This window comes from Wyeomyia smithii, chromosome 3 (assembly GCF_029784165.1).
Source record: "Wyeomyia smithii strain HCP4-BCI-WySm-NY-G18 chromosome 3, ASM2978416v1, whole genome shotgun sequence".
Taxonomy (NCBI): domain Eukaryota; kingdom Metazoa; phylum Arthropoda; class Insecta; order Diptera; family Culicidae; genus Wyeomyia; species Wyeomyia smithii.
The window spans coordinates 112,521,174-112,538,799 of NC_073696.1; the positions used below are offsets into that span (position 1 = coordinate 112,521,174).

At 37.9% G+C, this 17,626-nt stretch overlaps 1 protein-coding gene across 1 annotated transcript in view; it reads right to left on the minus strand.

Moving 5' to 3' along the window:
* Nucleotides 1-13,680, minus strand: part of LOC129730832 (lachesin-like) — a 176,853-nt gene extending 163,173 nt beyond the window's left edge. Inside the window, exon 1 of the mRNA XM_055690420.1 lies at nucleotides 12,737-13,680. Within this exon, the coding sequence (XP_055546395.1) occupies nucleotides 12,737-12,890 (154 nt within the window). The 5' untranslated portion in view covers nucleotides 12,891-13,680. The remainder of the gene's footprint in view (nucleotides 1-12,736) is intronic.
* Between the last annotated feature and the right edge of the window lie 3,946 nt (nucleotides 13,681-17,626).

Consider the following 17,626-nt stretch of genomic DNA (forward strand, 5'->3'; position numbering starts at 1 on the left):
TCAAAGTAATTCCAATGGCAAAATTTTATTCAATGATTGTTCTTCAGGATACTATTCTATTTTGTCTCCGAATAGTCCTACATGCTTTTCTTCTGTAAGAAACCCTTCAACAATTGATTTGGTGCTGACAGATCAAAGTCATGTATGTAGTGATTTGATCACACATGCTGACTTTGATTCTGACCATCTTCCAATAACTTTTTCTTTATCACATGAATCAGTTTTAAACCCTATGAGCTCTGTTTTTAATTATAACAAAGCTAATTGGGAAAGATACAAAAATTATATTGAGAGAAATTTCAATAATGAGCTTGATTTGCAAAACGAAGTGAATATTGATTCCGCTTTGGAAGCATTAAAATGTGCAATTGTTGATGCCAGGAATTATTCTGTTCCAAAGGCTCAAGTGAAATTTGATTCATCAATAATTGACGAAAATCTTCAACTTCTAATTCGTTTGAAAAATGTCCGCAGACGTCAATATCAACGTTCTCGTGACCCTGTTTTTAAAACTATTTATAAAGATTTACAGAAAGAGATTAAACATAGATTTACTCTTCTGAGAAATCAAAATTTTGAGACTAAAGTTGAAAAATTGAAACCATATTCAAAACCATTTTGGAAGCTGTCGAAGATTCTTAAGAAACCTTCAAAGCCTATTCCAGTTTTAAAAGATGGTGAACGTTTTCTTGTATCCAATGAACAAAAGGCTCAAAGACTTGCTCAGCAGTTTGAGAGTGTTCATAACTCAAATTTGAATTTTGTGAGTCCAATTGAAAATGAAGTCACACGTCAATTTGATTTAATTTCTTCCCAGAATTTTTTACCTGCAGAAATAATTGAAACTAACTTGAATGAGATTAAATCAATTATTAAAAATTTCAAAAATATGAAAGCACCTGGTGACGATGGAATCTTTAATATACTAATCAAACATCTCCCTGAGAGCACAATGGATTTTTTAGTGAAAATTTTCAATTGCTGCTTCAAAATTGCATATTTTCCCAAATTATGGAAAAATGCAAAAATTACTCCCATTTTAAAGCCGGATAAGAACCCAGCTGAAGTTTCAAGTTATCGACCAATCAGTTTGCTTTCTTCAATAAGTAAACTGTTTGAGAGAGTTATTCTTAACAGAATGATGTCACACATCAACGAAAATTCAATTTTTGCAAATGAACAGTTTGGATTTCGCCATGGGCATTCCACAACTCATCAATTGCTCAGAGTTACTAATATGATACGAGCTAACAAATCTGAAGGTTATTCCACTGGAGCTGCTCTTTTAGACATAGAAAAAGCATTCGACAGTGTTTGGCATAAAGGTTTGATTGCGAAATTGCAAACTTTTAATTTTCCAATTTTCCTAATCAAAATTTTAAAAAATTATCTTACTGATCGAACTCTGCAGGTTGTCTATCAGAATTCAAAATCTGATAGATTTCCTGTCAGAGCAGGTGTGCCTCAAGGTTCAGTCTTGGGTCCAGTCCTGTACAACATATTCACTTCAGATCTTCCTGATTTGCCTCCAGGATGCACAAAGTCATTGTTCTGCGATGACACAAGCATTTCCGTAAAAGGAAAAAGTCTTCGTGTCATATGCAGTCGATTGCAGAAAAGTTTAGATATTTTTTCTTCCTACTTGCAAAAGTGGAAAATCTCTCCCAATGCTTCTAAAACTCAAATGATAATTTTTCCGCATAAGCCTAGGGCTTCTTTCCTCAAGCCAAACAATAATCACGTTGTCAAGATGAATGGGGTTATTTTAAGTTGGTCCGACAAGGTTAAGTACTTGGGACTAATTTATGATAAAAAACTTATTTTCAAAGAGCACATTGAGAGTATACAAGCCAAGTGCATCAAATATACGAGATGTTTATATCCTCTCATTAACAGGAATTCTAAACTTTGTTTAAAGAACAAACTTTTGATTTACAAACAAATTTTTAGACCAGCAATGCTTTATGCTGTACCGATCTGGTCAAGTTGCTGTTCAACAAGGAAGAAAACGCTCCAAAGGATTCAGAATAAAATTCTGAAAATGATTTTGAAGCGTCCTCCTTGGTTTGGTACACTCGAATTACATAGACTTACTGGTGTTGAACCATTAGAAGCTATGTCAAATAAAATTATTAACAATTTTCGACAAAAATCGTTGCAATCCTCAATTGCTACGATAAGCTCTCTTTATAGCCAATAAGTTAGCAATTAAGTTAGTTGTAAGTTTACTTCCCCTTTTCTGACAAGTAGGTTTAAATCCCTACAAATGATAAGTCCTAATTGCGAAAGCAAACAAATCCTAACAATTAAAATTACAAATTTCTAACAGTGTTGAGAAGTCACCATTTGTGATTGGACACACATACTCATTATTTACTAATATTTATCATAAATACTTGAGCTACTAACAAATCCCCCCTTAAAAAAAAAAAAATAATCTTACAAAGGCGAGTAAGGAAACAAAAATCAAGTCGCATAACCGATAGTTTCTGGGACCAGATTTCCTGTATCAAAAGATCGTTATGTATCCAATTGTCGTCGACGGAAGAAGAAAATGGAGATCGAAGCGTTACCGAGTGTAGTAAGGCCGATGAATGACTCCCAGCTACTGTGATACCATTGCGGTAGGAGGAATATTTACTCGCTGAAACGTTGCTGTGGAGAATTCTGCAGGAAGAGGCATTTGTACATAAAGTGAAAACGCATGTGAAAAACAAGAATTCTCTTGCAAACCAGGAGCTTCTGTTAGAGAAATCGAGCCCAATACACTCGTTTGTCCCCGTTTTTGAATTAGGATAATGTTCTGCGGATGGAAGGTCGAACCGGAGAGGCTGAGTATGGGGCCTCCCAGCAAACTATTTTATTGATTTACAGTTTAATAAGCTATTGTTCAGTAGATTTTGGCTGAACTATAGCTTAACAAGCCGTTATCCAACAAAATTGTTTGTTGGGCTCTCATGTCAGGTTTCCAATCATCCTGCCAGAGAATCACACTGCAATAAGAAAGTCGGTTATGCATTCCCATCGTCAATATGGCCATGGTGGTGACGAAACAGTTCTTAATGAGCTTCGGCAGCGCTACTATCCTTGCTTACGCGCTTCAATAGATCAAATGATGCGTGAGTGCATGTAGAGTAAGGTCCACAAAGCAAATTTTATTATACCACTACCACTACCTAAACAACGTTTAGCAAAACTCGATCCATCCTCGAAGATGGGAACTGACCATTTCGGAACGATTGGAGTGAGTGTTGAGCGAAAGAAGAAAAATCGATAGGTTGCACTCTACAGGGTGTTAGACCATTCATGGCGTGCATATGGTAGTGGGGTTCAGCCTAAGAATGGAATCGTGCAAAATGGTGATGAGAAGGTTTGTGAAACGGCGTGTCAGTCCGATGCAGATCTTTTCTGACAATGACAAAATTTTTGTCGAAGCCAATAGAGGTTTGTTGAAGGAAATCAATAGTGCATGCGCCGATACATTCACTGGAGTGGAACCTCGATGGTTGTTCAACCTCCCTTCGGCGCCACGCTGACGGCTTCAATTGAAACTGAAAACCTAGTCAACTCTCGATCAATCACTTATGCGTTGACGAACGTAAAGGAAGATAAAGACTAGAGAGGTATTGACTTCGAATCACTTCATACGAGTCCATTAACAGCATATTTGCCATCAAGGAGCCCGGAGAATTTAGCGGAGAGGCTGCGGCGCAGTTATGGTAGAACTCAATATCTAGCAGACGGTTTTTGGGAGCGTTGGCAGCGAGAGTACCTGCCGACTTTAAACAGACGATTGAAAAAAGTTTGCGGACCAGAAAAACGTAATTATCCGGGATTCGGTGCTCTTGAACTTACTGTTTAACATCGCTCTTGAGAGTGCAGTACGAAGAGCAAACGTGGAAAGAAACGGTACGATCATCACGAAATCTCACATGCTTCTTGGTTTTGCGGACGACATCGATATCATCGGTATCAACCGTAAGGCCGTAGAAAAGGCCTTCGTACCTTTTCAGAGGGAAGAGCGAGATTGGGGCTTGTCATTAACTCTGCCAAAACGAAGTACATGGTAGCTGACAGAGAGCGTGGAAGTCCCCGTGGTGTTAGTGGTGAGGTGGAGATAGATGGGGAATGATTTGAAGTGGTTGATTAATTCGTTTATCTTGGTACACTTGTGACATGTGACAACGATATGAGCCGTGAAGTGAAACGACGAGTTGCAGCTGCGAACAGGCCTTCTACGGACTACTTAACCAGCTAAGGTCCCGTAGTTTGCAAACTCGCACAAAACTAGCGTTGTATAGGACGCTGATACTCCCGGTGGCCCTTTACGGACATGAAGCATGGACGCTGAAGGAAGCTGATCGACGAGTGCTCGGAGTTTTTGAGCGTAAAGTTCTGCGATCGATACTTGGCGGTGAACTGGAAGATGGAGTGTGGCGCAGACGCATGAATCACGAGTTGTACCAGGTATACAAACATGCTGATATAGTGAAGGTAATACAGCGGGGCAGGCTTCAGTGGGCTGGGCATGTAGCCAGAATGCCTGACGAGAGTGCCGCCAAAACTATCTTCAGTAGAGAACCAGGAAGAAGCCGTCGGCTCCGTGGTAGGCCTCGCACGCGGTGGATGTGGGCGGTGGAAGAAAATGCACGATCTGGTGGTGTACGAGGAGACTGGAGAACGGCTGCCCAAGACAGAAGAAGCTGGACATCTCTAATTCGTTCGGCCCTAGACCGGTGAACGGTCCATTAGCCAACAAAATAAGTAAGTAAAGTAAAAGTAAAAGTAAGTGCTGATGGAGAGAAGCGGAATACCTGGGAGCGAAGAATAGTGAAGAAAGTGCTGGCTAAAAGAATCCGTTCTGCATCCGTAAGGACTAAGACTGTATGACATTTGATGATTAAGAAGAAATAATTGCAGAAAACAGATCCCTAATTCGCATGACTGTTTTTCTATAATGTCAAACGGCTCATTGCGGTCGCTTGAAGCCGAACATTTCTCGAAATCATCGGTTATAGTTTGAGCCGAACCTTGTTGGTTTTTGTCCATAGCGGGAACTAAAACTCTACAGAAGGTCATCGAACCGTGAGCACGTCGGCATTTTGGTACCCAGATTAGTTTTTCGAAAAGGACTCGGCGCCGGACACAACGAAGAAACCTCAACTCTGAATTGCGGAACATTTTCCAGGGTTCGTTTCGACCTCGAAATGTCCGGTGAGTTCACCGGACCTGAGCAATAAGAGTTTCGTTGTCTGCGGTACGTTGCACTGTGGTTCCCTCATAGGTCATGAAGTCAAAAATCAAATTTCATAATTTTAGTATTTCTTCACTTCTCAGCATCCTTTGTAGTCTGAAGTTAATAATGGCATCAATTATTGTATTGTATTACGAAGGAATGGTTTTCTTTGGAGCTTGGAAGTGCGCACAGTTCTCTCTTTTAAACAGCTGTAAAAAGTATGTTATTAAGTTAAGTGCAATTTCACCCCTTTCCAGTGAATTCAAGTATTCCAAAGTGATTTTTTGATATTGAGGTCCTTCTCTAGTGGTTTTAAGAATGTTGTATTGTGTTGTCAACGATTGAGCCAACGGTGAAATAGGTACATTTTGATATAAATAGATACCACCAATGTATTTTCATATGTCAATTCAACAATGTTCTTAAGCGAATTTACGTGAGCGCAATGCATCAAAATGTTCGTTAGGTATCGTTTATATTTCCAAAACGCAATTTGGGTGCCGAGACCTGCCGACTGGTTTGTGAAAAGTGAATACAAATTGGTCAGTTTTTGGATTTCTTCTTCGTTTTTGTTTTGGATTTGAGTGTTTTCTTCTGCAGTAATATTTCGTAACCCCTTTTCGACGAATCATATCATACGTCATCATAATTCTAGGTTCATTGCTTAGATGTAGGGGGATTAGGGGCATAATGAGCACACGGGGCGAAATGGGCACCCCCTTTTATGCGAAACTACGCATTTTTAATACAATGTGGTATGTGGAACTCTTCTGTAGTTACTACAGTATCTCTCTATGTAGAACAAAAGTGATTTGTCTGTTTAAAATATGGAAATAATTTGAAAAAATCAACTTGGTTCCCGGATGTTGGAAAAATTATTATTATTACAAAATAAGCTTCTACGGTCGTTTAAATGGCTCAATCAAGTATGTAGACACATCAATATAACGTATGGGTCGTACCCCAAATTTCACCAACATTGGAGTTTTGATTTAAAGCTATAATTAGTGTTCAAATCTCATGTTAACTTTAATTATTTCGATAGGAGCGAAATGGTCACCTTTAGGTGGGGTGAAATGAGCACACCTTGTCACATAAACTTACGTAAAATTAATCTCAGTAGACTTGTGAGTTTGTCTGTTTCCATAGTCAGTGTTTGTTTACAGTGATGGTGCGAACATATTTTAGAAAAACTTTGAAACCGAATCGATCAGAAAAAGGGACTGCAGGCAGAATTGGCCACCATAAGGCGCGACGGGACATTCACGAAACAAGCCGCCAAGTATAACGGCATCTCGTGACAAACGTTGGCCCATTAGTTGTACTTCTACACAGTTTCAAGATATGTTCTATAAGAGTGCTCATTATACCCCGTGGGTGCTCATTATGCCCCAGTGGGGTGCTCATTGTGCCCCACACATCGACTGATTTTTAGTTTTTGATGCATGAATCTAATTTGTGTTTTTCACCATTATACGATAAATTTTTCAATTTGTGAATAGTGTACCTTTAATTATAGATAGTTAATTCAAGTTTTGCACTGAAGACAACTCAAAATTTTTGTCGTTTTCCATGCTTAAATCAGCAACCAAGTTAGGGTGCTCATTATGCCCCTATTCCCCCTACATTACCCAAAATGCACATCTTTAAAATTTGAGTAGGAAAATTTGGTAGGATTCATGAGAAGATACAAAAATTTTTAGAATCTTTACACTCATCGCTGTGGGATTATTATAACTTGAAACTAGATGAATATTAAGCTCGAATGCATTACATTTGCACCCGATTATCAGTACACTGCCACACTGGAAATAAATAATCTAAGAGAACAAAGAGCAGCTGCATAAAAATATATGCCACATAGTTGAATGAGGTAGAGCAGATCGATCTTTTATTATCGAACAATGATAACACCACCAAGTAGAGAACATTTCCTTCTCGTGGTCAGCTTAAGAAGAACGCACAAAGATTTATATTTCATCACTTTTTAAGACATTTTGTGAACTATATTATTTTGTTCATTATAATTGCCTTAATATGTATTGTGCCATATTAAATAAATGCTGTGAACTAAACATTCACTTAATTTTTAAATTTAAACACATCGAGAAACACATTTGTTTTATATGTCTCACGAAATTTCTGGTAACGAACAATGGAAGTTTGAGAAATTGCATAATTAAGAAAAAGTAGTAACGTGTGAGGAAAAAAATCCGAACAACTTTTAAATTGGTCTAAGATTTCGAAGTGCTGCAAAAATCGAAAAATCCTCCTCCACAAAATGAAGATCCACTTTTATATAACTGGTAACACGACTAGTCGATTCTGTCAAGTGACGCTTAGTTGGGAAAAGGGCGTGGTCGAAAGAAGATCGTCGTAAATTGATTTGCAATTTTTGTGAGCGAAATGAAGAAAAATCTATAAGTGAAGTGTTCCACTCTCCTTAAGATCTTGGATATAGAAAAAAAAACATTTATCTACATTATTGACAAACTCTTCGAGAATGGAAATACCTTAAAAAAAAATCTGGTTCCGGACGAAAATCCACTTTGCAAGAGAGCAAAGCTCGAGCGAAATTAAGGGTGGAAACGCCTGGTCGGTCGGCGTAATCATATCGTAAGCTGGGCAATAAATATCCGATTGATTAAACAACGATGAACTAGTATCTGCATAAAATGGGTTTAAAACTATAAATATAAGTACCTACCTTAAAAATGACAAAGTAGTGTTTCGGCCAGACCTTGCATTGTCAAACTATACTAATGCAACTCTAGCGGATTTGCGGCAAGGCAATATCGGGTTTATTCCGAAAGAAAACAATCCTCAAAATGTGCCACTGCTGCAGTCTGTTGAAATTTTCCGAGCAAATTTGAAGCGAATGGTCTACCATAAAGGTTACAGAGCAAAAAACGTCGATTGTTTGAGCGAAAAATCAAGAAGAAGCTCAAAACAATTGAAACATCCGGAATTCAGGAAGCTATAAAGCAAGTACTCCAAAGTATCAGGAAATCAGCGCAATGTGGAGCTGAGTTTTTCCTATGAGGTTTGTAAATGAGTTACATTACTTGAATAAACAAACAAGTATAGAAAAATAAGTTGCGCAAGATTTTAATTTGGAATTGAAAGTTTGTTCGGTTTTTTTTCCTCATACGTTAAAGAGTGATGTTGGTACAATATAACAGTACTTTTAGATGACCCTTGACCACGAACCTATAAAAAATACATCAAAATAGATGTGATTTTCGCATTCAGCATCGAAAAATACACTTAGATTGACGTTTAGAATTCAAGACATAGGAAAACAATATTTATGAACGCCCTTTTTAGAAAACAGAACCACTGTGCGTTGGAGGTCCAAGTTTGCTCTAAAAACATAAAAGTATGGAAGTCTTGAAACAATATCCGTCGGCAGCCCGGGATTAAATACCATATTGTTGAACACACTGGCGAACAAGTTAAATTTTATTAGTGAGTTTTCAAAAGGTGATGTGTTTGAGTTTGAGATAAATTGTTTTTGTTTTGATAAATTCACTTATTTGTCCGTAAGGACAGCCATCACTCGCAATAGGATCAACGGATTTGAATGATTTACACTGGTCAACACAAGTTTTGCCGTAGAGCTCAAACTAGTTTGGTAATTTAGAAGTAGCTAGTTTGGTTAGAAGTGCGTCGGAAAGCACAGAGTGATTGCTCGCCGTGTACGTCGTTATGTATCATTGAAGAATGTGTTTTGACTGTTTTTTTTAAATAAAAAATCTCTAAGTCGATTTGAGAAAGAGATACGAATTTTGTGTCTTCGGCAAAGTTGTTCGTATTGGTTGTACCTATAACTCGACCAGCGTAATCGACGGAGATAGTTCGAAGCAGAGGAACCTCGGTTCAATAGCGACGTCAGATTCGAGCGAGGAATTTTGAAAACACCTTATAGCCGAATGTCGTACCTACTGCGGACTTCACAAAAGTTTTAATTCAGAGTGTGTCGTTTAAACTGGACAGTTACAATCGGTGGGGCACATAATGAAACCTTAAAAAAAATTTAAGCAAAAATGGTAATAATGGTACAGAAGAGGAGCCCAGCGCGGTAAGTGGTCAAACCAGGTGGGTAATATTCAAGTCGCGTGGAACAGTCAAGAAATTGGAGATAATGGAGCCATGTATATCTTCGATCATAAGCAAGAAGGCAGGTAAGCAAGTATTATTCAGTTTTCATACAATCGGCCTTATAGAAAAACTGAAACTTGCAACCTTTAAGCAAGATTTTTCAGTCTTATATAGATGGTTGACTATTTTGGTTGATCACCTAAAAAAGTCAACCATCCACATGAGGTAAAATTGAACGGTGGCCGAAACCCCAAATAATGAAAACATATTTAAGTGTTTATGTTACACAAACATTTCTTTTTTCACAGAGTAATGAATATGGCGGTTAAGTCACTATAATTAAATAAATAATAATAATATGTGCTTTTCACACCTTTAGCTGTCACCCCGAGGCCCCAAGTTTTCAAAAAAAGTGTATTTACAAGGTGCGATGAAAAAAGGGAAATGTTTAAATTTAAATATTCGAATAATTTATGTAATTATGACTCATTTCGGTTTACAGTGTATTTGATTACCATTAAAATTGTAAAATTGCAAAACTATTTGCTAGAGAAGCCGAAGAAGATTGCCAAGGTGGTATCATTCAGCCATAGTTTATCGCGATGAAAATCTCTACATCTCTACATCTCTACAAGATTTTTTGAAGTTCACGTCAGTATTGAACTTTCTGAAATATAGCTTTTGGATTAATAATATTATTGACAGTAACAAATATTCACATTCACAACAATCACAAAATTTCTGTATATCTATTTGTCATTCAACATAGGCAATTCCCTAAAATATAGATTACATTTTTTTAATGTGGGAGCGTGCTTACTAATATAGTAGTTGCCAGTAGTATTTTATCTGTGATTTTATTCATGGTTTCTTTTACCGTTGAAATCGAACCGGACTTTTAAGACCTCAATGACATTACCCGGTACGTTACCGAAGTTATGAATGGTAAAATAATGAAAATAATTACCACCACTATGAAGTTTTTGTGGAATTTACGAATCAAGTTTTCAAATTGGATTAACTAGATAAACACTACTAAGTTATAATTACAGTTATTAAATTTCGCTGACGTGTTGACTTTTTTACTCATGATAAGATATAATTTGACTATCACTTCAAGATATCAGCGAATTACCATTAATGCTCAGAAATAATCGATATTATTTCGCTTTGTGAAATACACTAAAACTATGCCAAAATCGGTTACGTAGAATCACCGTTTTGAGCTCAGTTTTTGTCCGATTTAAGATCTGCTTTTTCTAAAAGATGCGTAAAAAGGTGCTAATATGTGGACAAACTCTTAGAATTTTGATATTTGGTCTTATAACAAAATAGCGTCGAAAAACATCAAAAATTTTTAGTTTCTCAAAAATTCAAAATGGCGCCATTGTTGCCGCTTAAGTTGAAATATGTTCAAACTCCGGGAAATTTATTTTCGCATCAAACTTCATCAAAAAATCATACATATAGGCCAAGGCAAAAAATTGTTGCATAATTATAGTTATACTGATCGAAAAACTTTTCAGTAGTGATCTATAGCGTGTAAATAGATAAAACCTAACACGATACACGCATGCGTTTACAAACACACAGAATTGAACTTAACTGACAAAGCTAGTCGATTGGTTTGTGACACAGATTTATTATCGGCTATATGATTTTTTTTTCTGGTAAAATTAAAAAAAAAATTAAATCGGTGTTAATTTTTACGAATGTGATTAAATAACATTGACCGTTACCGGAAGGATTTTTACTTGGATTGCCCAGTAGAGCCGGTTTTTACCCGATACGTTTAATGGGATTTTGGTACCATGGAACGGGGTGAAATTGATCAATTTTTATAAAAATTTCCAATCAACTAGCTTCATGTGCAATTTTCCCGAAATAGTATATTTTTAAAACAAGTACTGATATGTGCACCAGTAAACCTCTATGGCTATTGGTGAAGTTTCTATAGTCTACTTCATGAAATAAATTCGAAAATTCTTTAAGGTACTATGAGGTAAATTGGGGTGAAATTGATCACCATTGAAATCCATACATTCTTTTGGCAATGTGCTTTTTTTTCGATATGCTAAAGATAAATGATGATTTCTGTACTGAAAAGTATCATTTACAGCTAGTTTGGAAACGAAAATAACGATATTTTAGGTTAAAATTTATTTATTTTGGTTCATGAGCTGCTTGTTGCTAAATTTGCTCTTATTTGATCGTCGTTAGACCGATTTCAATTCGGCTTGTTGCAAAAGCTCAAAAACTAGCTCTGAATTTAAAATCTTTGTGGTTTCCTGCGAATTCATCAGTGGTATGGAATGATCATTGTTGAAAATTATATTTTTTTAACTTTTATCAAACTTTACTCACTTTTCCAAATTTAACGTAATTAACCCTCAACTAATATTACTTTAATACTTTTTTTGTTATTTGGAAACTTGTTTGATCAAATGTGATTGAGTTTTGACTGATTTAGAAGAATTTTTCGAAAATATGAAAAATTGCACCGGGCATGCAAGGGTTAACTTTGACAGGTATGTGAATCATGCAAAAGTTGCGTTTAAGGACACGTTAACGTTGCCTAGTGTTGTAAGAGCAATATCTTTTGATTAGTATTTTTTATTACGAATTTTCAGGTGATCAATTACACCCCATTTTCAGGTGATCAACTTCACCCCATTCCACGGTAACTGCGTTTCCAGAATATAATCGCCGAATATTGGTCGGTTTTACTTAACTTTTGTATTTCCTTTCTGATTTTCATCTTAATTCGCAAGTAGAAATCACACTGCTGTTTAGTTTTTCTCGAAAGTAATTAGCAGATATAATTGGAAACTTTTTACTAGTGAAATGTTTTGCTCGCAGATTTCGGAATTTATGCATTTTTCTAAGCGAATCTCGGAATCTGTTTTTTACAGCCTGCGTATTCCCAGCGCGAACAGCGACTTCAGTGTATACGTTCAAATTTGAGATATCAGCAGGCTACCAATTAACAAGACTTGACAGACAAGTACACAAATCATGAGACTAAAATAAATCATCAATTGAGCTGCTCTTTTGCCATCTGTCAATATTCTTAGCACGTCTATAAATGTCGACGTTTCTCAGATGGATTCTCCTTCCCAACATTACGGATCGACTAACCTATACACTAAAGAACACTAAAGTGTATGAACCGGACGAAAACTCTTCTAATTCGCAAATTTTTCCGCAAATGTACGTGACGATCGTTGCATTTTCCCATGTTTTTTTTGTCTCAAAACATACCACGAAAGTCACACCTTTCGTTAGACAGTAAGTGGCATCTGTAAGCACGTGGTCAGAGCTGGTTACCCACAGACAGACGGACCGGCTAGACCAGTCGTTTTCCGGCTTACATCTTATGTAATTAACGTCTAGACTTACCATTCGCGGCCATTCCGGTGTTGGACGAAGGTGCAGCAGCTGACTCCGTTTGCCGAGTCGCAATCATCGCAAAATGCATCAGCAGCAGTGCTGTGACCCCCCGCAGCAATAGTAGCATCAGGAGGGCCCCCACACCACCACGAACGGGGGCCATCCTACTCGGTAAGTGCAATCAATTACGAACCGAGCGGCAAGAATACGTTGCACCACCCAAGACCTCAAGGGCTGCGGTTGACCTGACTGTCGTCACTGCGACGTGCTTTCTTTTGCTCTTTGTCTGTATATGTTTGTGTATCAGCGATTTGGCAGTTAGCCACCAGGATAAAACAACGGAACTGGATTAGCCTCTAGGTGTCAGAATCAATTCAGAATCACCTACGCGTACTTCCTCCTGTGATTTGTCTTACCGGCAACCCCTCTAGTTATGCAACCACAAATCTCATCCACTAATATGACTACTAATGGCACTGGTTTAGGAGGGATCGAGGCATGATCATCAATTATTCACTATTATCAACATGCTACTATCTAGAACACGAAACGAAAATCTTCCACAAGAGAATCATCAATCATTCTGAGAGCGCCATTTAATAGCTTGGAATGTGCGAACGATTAACCCTCCATCAACACGCCAGTAAATTAATGTATTCACATGTTGGACTAAATTAAACACGGATGTTTACCCAACTCGAAACACTTTGGGGTGCGTGAAGCAATGGGAAGCCACTTTGAAACCGATCAATTCGAACTGAACAACAACCTTTTCCAAAACTACATAACTGTCGCAGATCACCGAACCTAACAACTATCTTGATCCGCTATCAATCACAGAGATAACAGCACGAGTCCGCGAAAAACACTTCCACCCAAGAGCGCATCCGAAACGACACTGAAAAGAAACATCCAACAGTTTCCACGCGGAGGGCCCGTTTATCTCGCTGGAACGCCAATTTAATATTTATTCATCATCAGAAGCAAAACCCGTATGCAGGACTTCACAATTGCCATCGAGACTCGCTCGGCAGTGTTAGAGACGGCAGCCTCAGCCTTACTCGTCATCGTCATTCAACATCATTATCATTATCCTATCAGCACGATCAGCAGCAACAACAAAACAAACGCTCCCAATGTTTACGTTCCGAACTATATTTTTCTCTCTCGCATTTTCTACATTTTTCTCGCCAGAAACATATTTCCACTATGAAAACATACCGAAACAAAACCAATCTCTGGACCAGCATCCGATGAAAGACATCATCAGTGGAAAAATCTCTCATTGTTTACATTTTCACACATTATCGCGTCAGTGAGTTCCACCCCAACCGGGAGAGGATTTTGAACGACCGACGAAGCGCTCTCAAAGCAGCCGGTTGGAGCCGAGCCTCAGCGAACATGACCGAACCTAACAGAAGACTTGCATGCGCATGCTCATGAAACTCTCCTCACTGTTTGTGAGCTTTTCCCCAAGAGAATAGTTTTTGCCTCCCACCAAATCAAAGCCGGGCTGCTTGCCGTTGAACAATCGCCCAGAACGCGCAAGTAAGGATTCTCTCGTTTTTCCTTTTCGGAAGAAAAACCCCCTTCCGACTGGTAACTGCACGCGGAATAGATGGCTGCGACCAATCAGCGAGCAGTTCAGCAGCGCCTTGTGCTGCAAGAAGTTTCTTTTCTTTTTCCTGGAGTAGAAAAAGATGAAGCGAAACAATAATTCCGACCAGCTTTCTTATGCTTGCGTTGCCAGTCTCGGTACCAACCGAGCCTCCTCTGGCATGCCCTAACAAACAGTTCGTTGTACATAGCGCTACCGAACGGAGACGAGAAGCAGCAAGTGACAGCAGCAGGACTTTATCTCCATTCACCTCTTCTTTCAGAAGATAAACCCTGGGAAAAAATGGTAGACGCACCAGAAGTTATTCTGTCTGGTCGGGCTGAAGGACACTCCCAAGGACCGACCCATACACTGACACGCGTATAGCGGGACAAAATTTCCATGCACTTTTACCCAATCTGCTGATTTAGATCTTGGGGGCTCAAGCCGGCTGAATTCGATTGTAACATTGACCCCGGAACGTGTGGATTTGCTGCGACGAGTCTGCATTTGCATGCATATGATTTCGGTATTTACCAGCCGTAGTCTCAAACGCTCGCGTGCTAGGCACTGAATGTCTTGGTAGGGATAATGTTCACCGGTGGCACGACGTGGATAACAAAAGTGTGTCAACAGCTACAATCAAGGAGCTACAGGAAAGGAAACAAATCAGCTGGCGTCATTGGACCTGATTGGACACATGGCATTCGTGAGGTGTTGTTAAGTCTCGAGAAGCTTTGGTAGAAGGTGAAATATGTAGTATTAAATAAGAAAAAAGATTAATTCACAACCAACACTCAAGTGAAAAAAACAAAACTGAATCTACATAAATTTGACTCCGTAAAACCCGTAAAAAGATCTAATCGCTGAACAGGTAAGTTCCGTTTTTGGCAACTCGCTCCTCGATTTTCAGTGCCAAAAACGGAACATTTTTCTCTGAGGTTTTATGTTTTTTATAATTTTGAATATTAGTAAACAACAATTAAACATTAATTGAAAACTATATTCATAATGTTTTTAATTTTGTCTTACGAGTGAAAATGCAACTGAACAGTTAAGGCGCAACAAAGAATTAGTCCCATATATTCTTTTTCTTATTGTCCTATTGCGTAAGAGTCATTGGGTTTTATTGAGTGAAGTGTTTAATTACGTTTGAGAGATAGATTTGTGAACAAAGTATTGTTATTTCATGATGGCTCGTAAATACTCTCTTTAAGTAATTTATAACCGAATGCATTATCCGAATGTTCCACGGAACAGCGTATAAAAAATGGAAAAAGACAACAACCTGAAAAACAGTGCTTTTTGTCCTTGTAGCATTTTTATCTCCACAAAATTAACTATATATCATAAAAATCACTCGAAAAGCCACCAAAGATAATTTGTTATAAAATTTTGAGTAAAGTTAGTCGGTTATCTCCATCTTAGGAAATATTATTATTCAAATAAAATGTGAAGAAAACGCTCCATTTCGAATAAAATGCACTAGATTGTGTTCAGGGCACGAGTGAACTAAAACTCTTGATCGCATCAATGCTGTTTTTTTTTTGAAGTCCTTCACTTCGTTTGAAATTGTGAAAATTCAGTTTTAACAAATTTTCTATAGCTTATTTTTTCAACGGAAAATATTTCCAAAAACAGTACTTTCTTTGTCTTGTTTTACATTTTGTTGAGTGAATTATGTTTTATTATGGAGACAAACTTTCATTATTCATATAAACAAGAAGATGACATGGTAATTATCTTTTATTCGCAAAAAAGCATACGTTTTTTTAACCTCTGCTCCTGTGTCATATATTGTATGTATTCTCGTGAATTCTGGTGTCCCTAGCCACTAACTTTTTTCAGAGACTTAAATGAGTATTCTCGTAAACATAACTTTGAAGCTACGAACCCGGCGAGCAATTACTTTGCGAACTCTCACGTAAGTTGACGCATGTTGATAATGGCTACGGAAACCAAAATTCATAGGGAAACTCATAATGCCAAGAAAATATAGAAATGGCTTGCTGAAAGAAGGGAATTTGGTCCCTTAGCAATCCATATATCAATTTTTTGGATTATTTTGTCGTGAGACATCGCCACGCACTATACTTGGGTCGCTCAAATCTGAAACCATGGAGGTGATGACATCTATGAATCAATACATGGTAAAACGTGCGTGCGGCAGTTTTCGAATGCGTCTATCAACAGGCATCAAAAGGGGAGACGATATTTGTATCGCACATATAACTACCGGTGTGAATTTCCTGAAATGTGCCGTTTAATACAATAAATCGTCACCATGTAAAGAACTCGAAGAGGTGGAGCTGGAGATTCAACAATAAGACTCAAATCTATTTTTTTAAAGAGCATTTAACTCTACTCTGGTGCGCATTCTTTGGTGCGCTTCTTAATTTATTTTTAGGATCATATTTCTATAAAGATCCTAGTACTATGAAAACACTTTTTTCGGGAATTCGGGTTTATTAGTTTTTGCCAGATAGCTTGAGCATTGTCTTAATCTGATCTAATTTTTGTTTAACAAATAAAAAGGAAAACCCATCTATTTTTGATAACCACCTCAATCCTATTCTAATAGGGTCTGTTGTGCCTGCATTTCAGAATTATCCAAATCAATTGTAGCAGTAAAAATCCAATTTAACTTTATTTCAGTGGGGCATTTATCTCGTAATAAATAATCAGAAGGGTTGTATGTAAGCCACGACCACGATGTTGACGCTGAGCTACATACGGCTGTTCGTTACGTTGCTTGCATTCGAGAATGGTCGCAAGGGATTAGTTCGCAGTGAACTTCTGCTTTTCAATAATTCTTGAATTTTTGTCGGTATTTGGTATTTTCCGGAAGCCGGAAGTCACCATCTTGGAAGTTTAGTTTCCATTTCGGATTTCTAAATGACGTCAGGGGCCAATTTTTGACCTATGGGCATCACATCGATTACAGAAATTAATGTTGATTGGTATTTGGTATTTCTGGGAACCGGAGGTCACCATAATGGATTCCAAACCGGGGTCTAGAGTTGATTTCAGGTTTCTGTGCATCATTTCCATGCCAGAAATATCAATTTTTAGCTGTTCTCAAAAAACCGGAAGTCATCATCTTGGGTTTTAAAATGATGTCTGAAGTTGATTTCGGACCGATACCCAGAGGTCCGAAATCATGATTCATGATCATGAATCATGATTCCAAAAATAATCATAATGTGTGGTACTGACCATTTTTGTAAACCGGAGTTCGTTCTGTTGGATTTGAAAATGGCGTCTGGATTTGATATCCGGTTTCTCGGCACCATTCTGGTTCT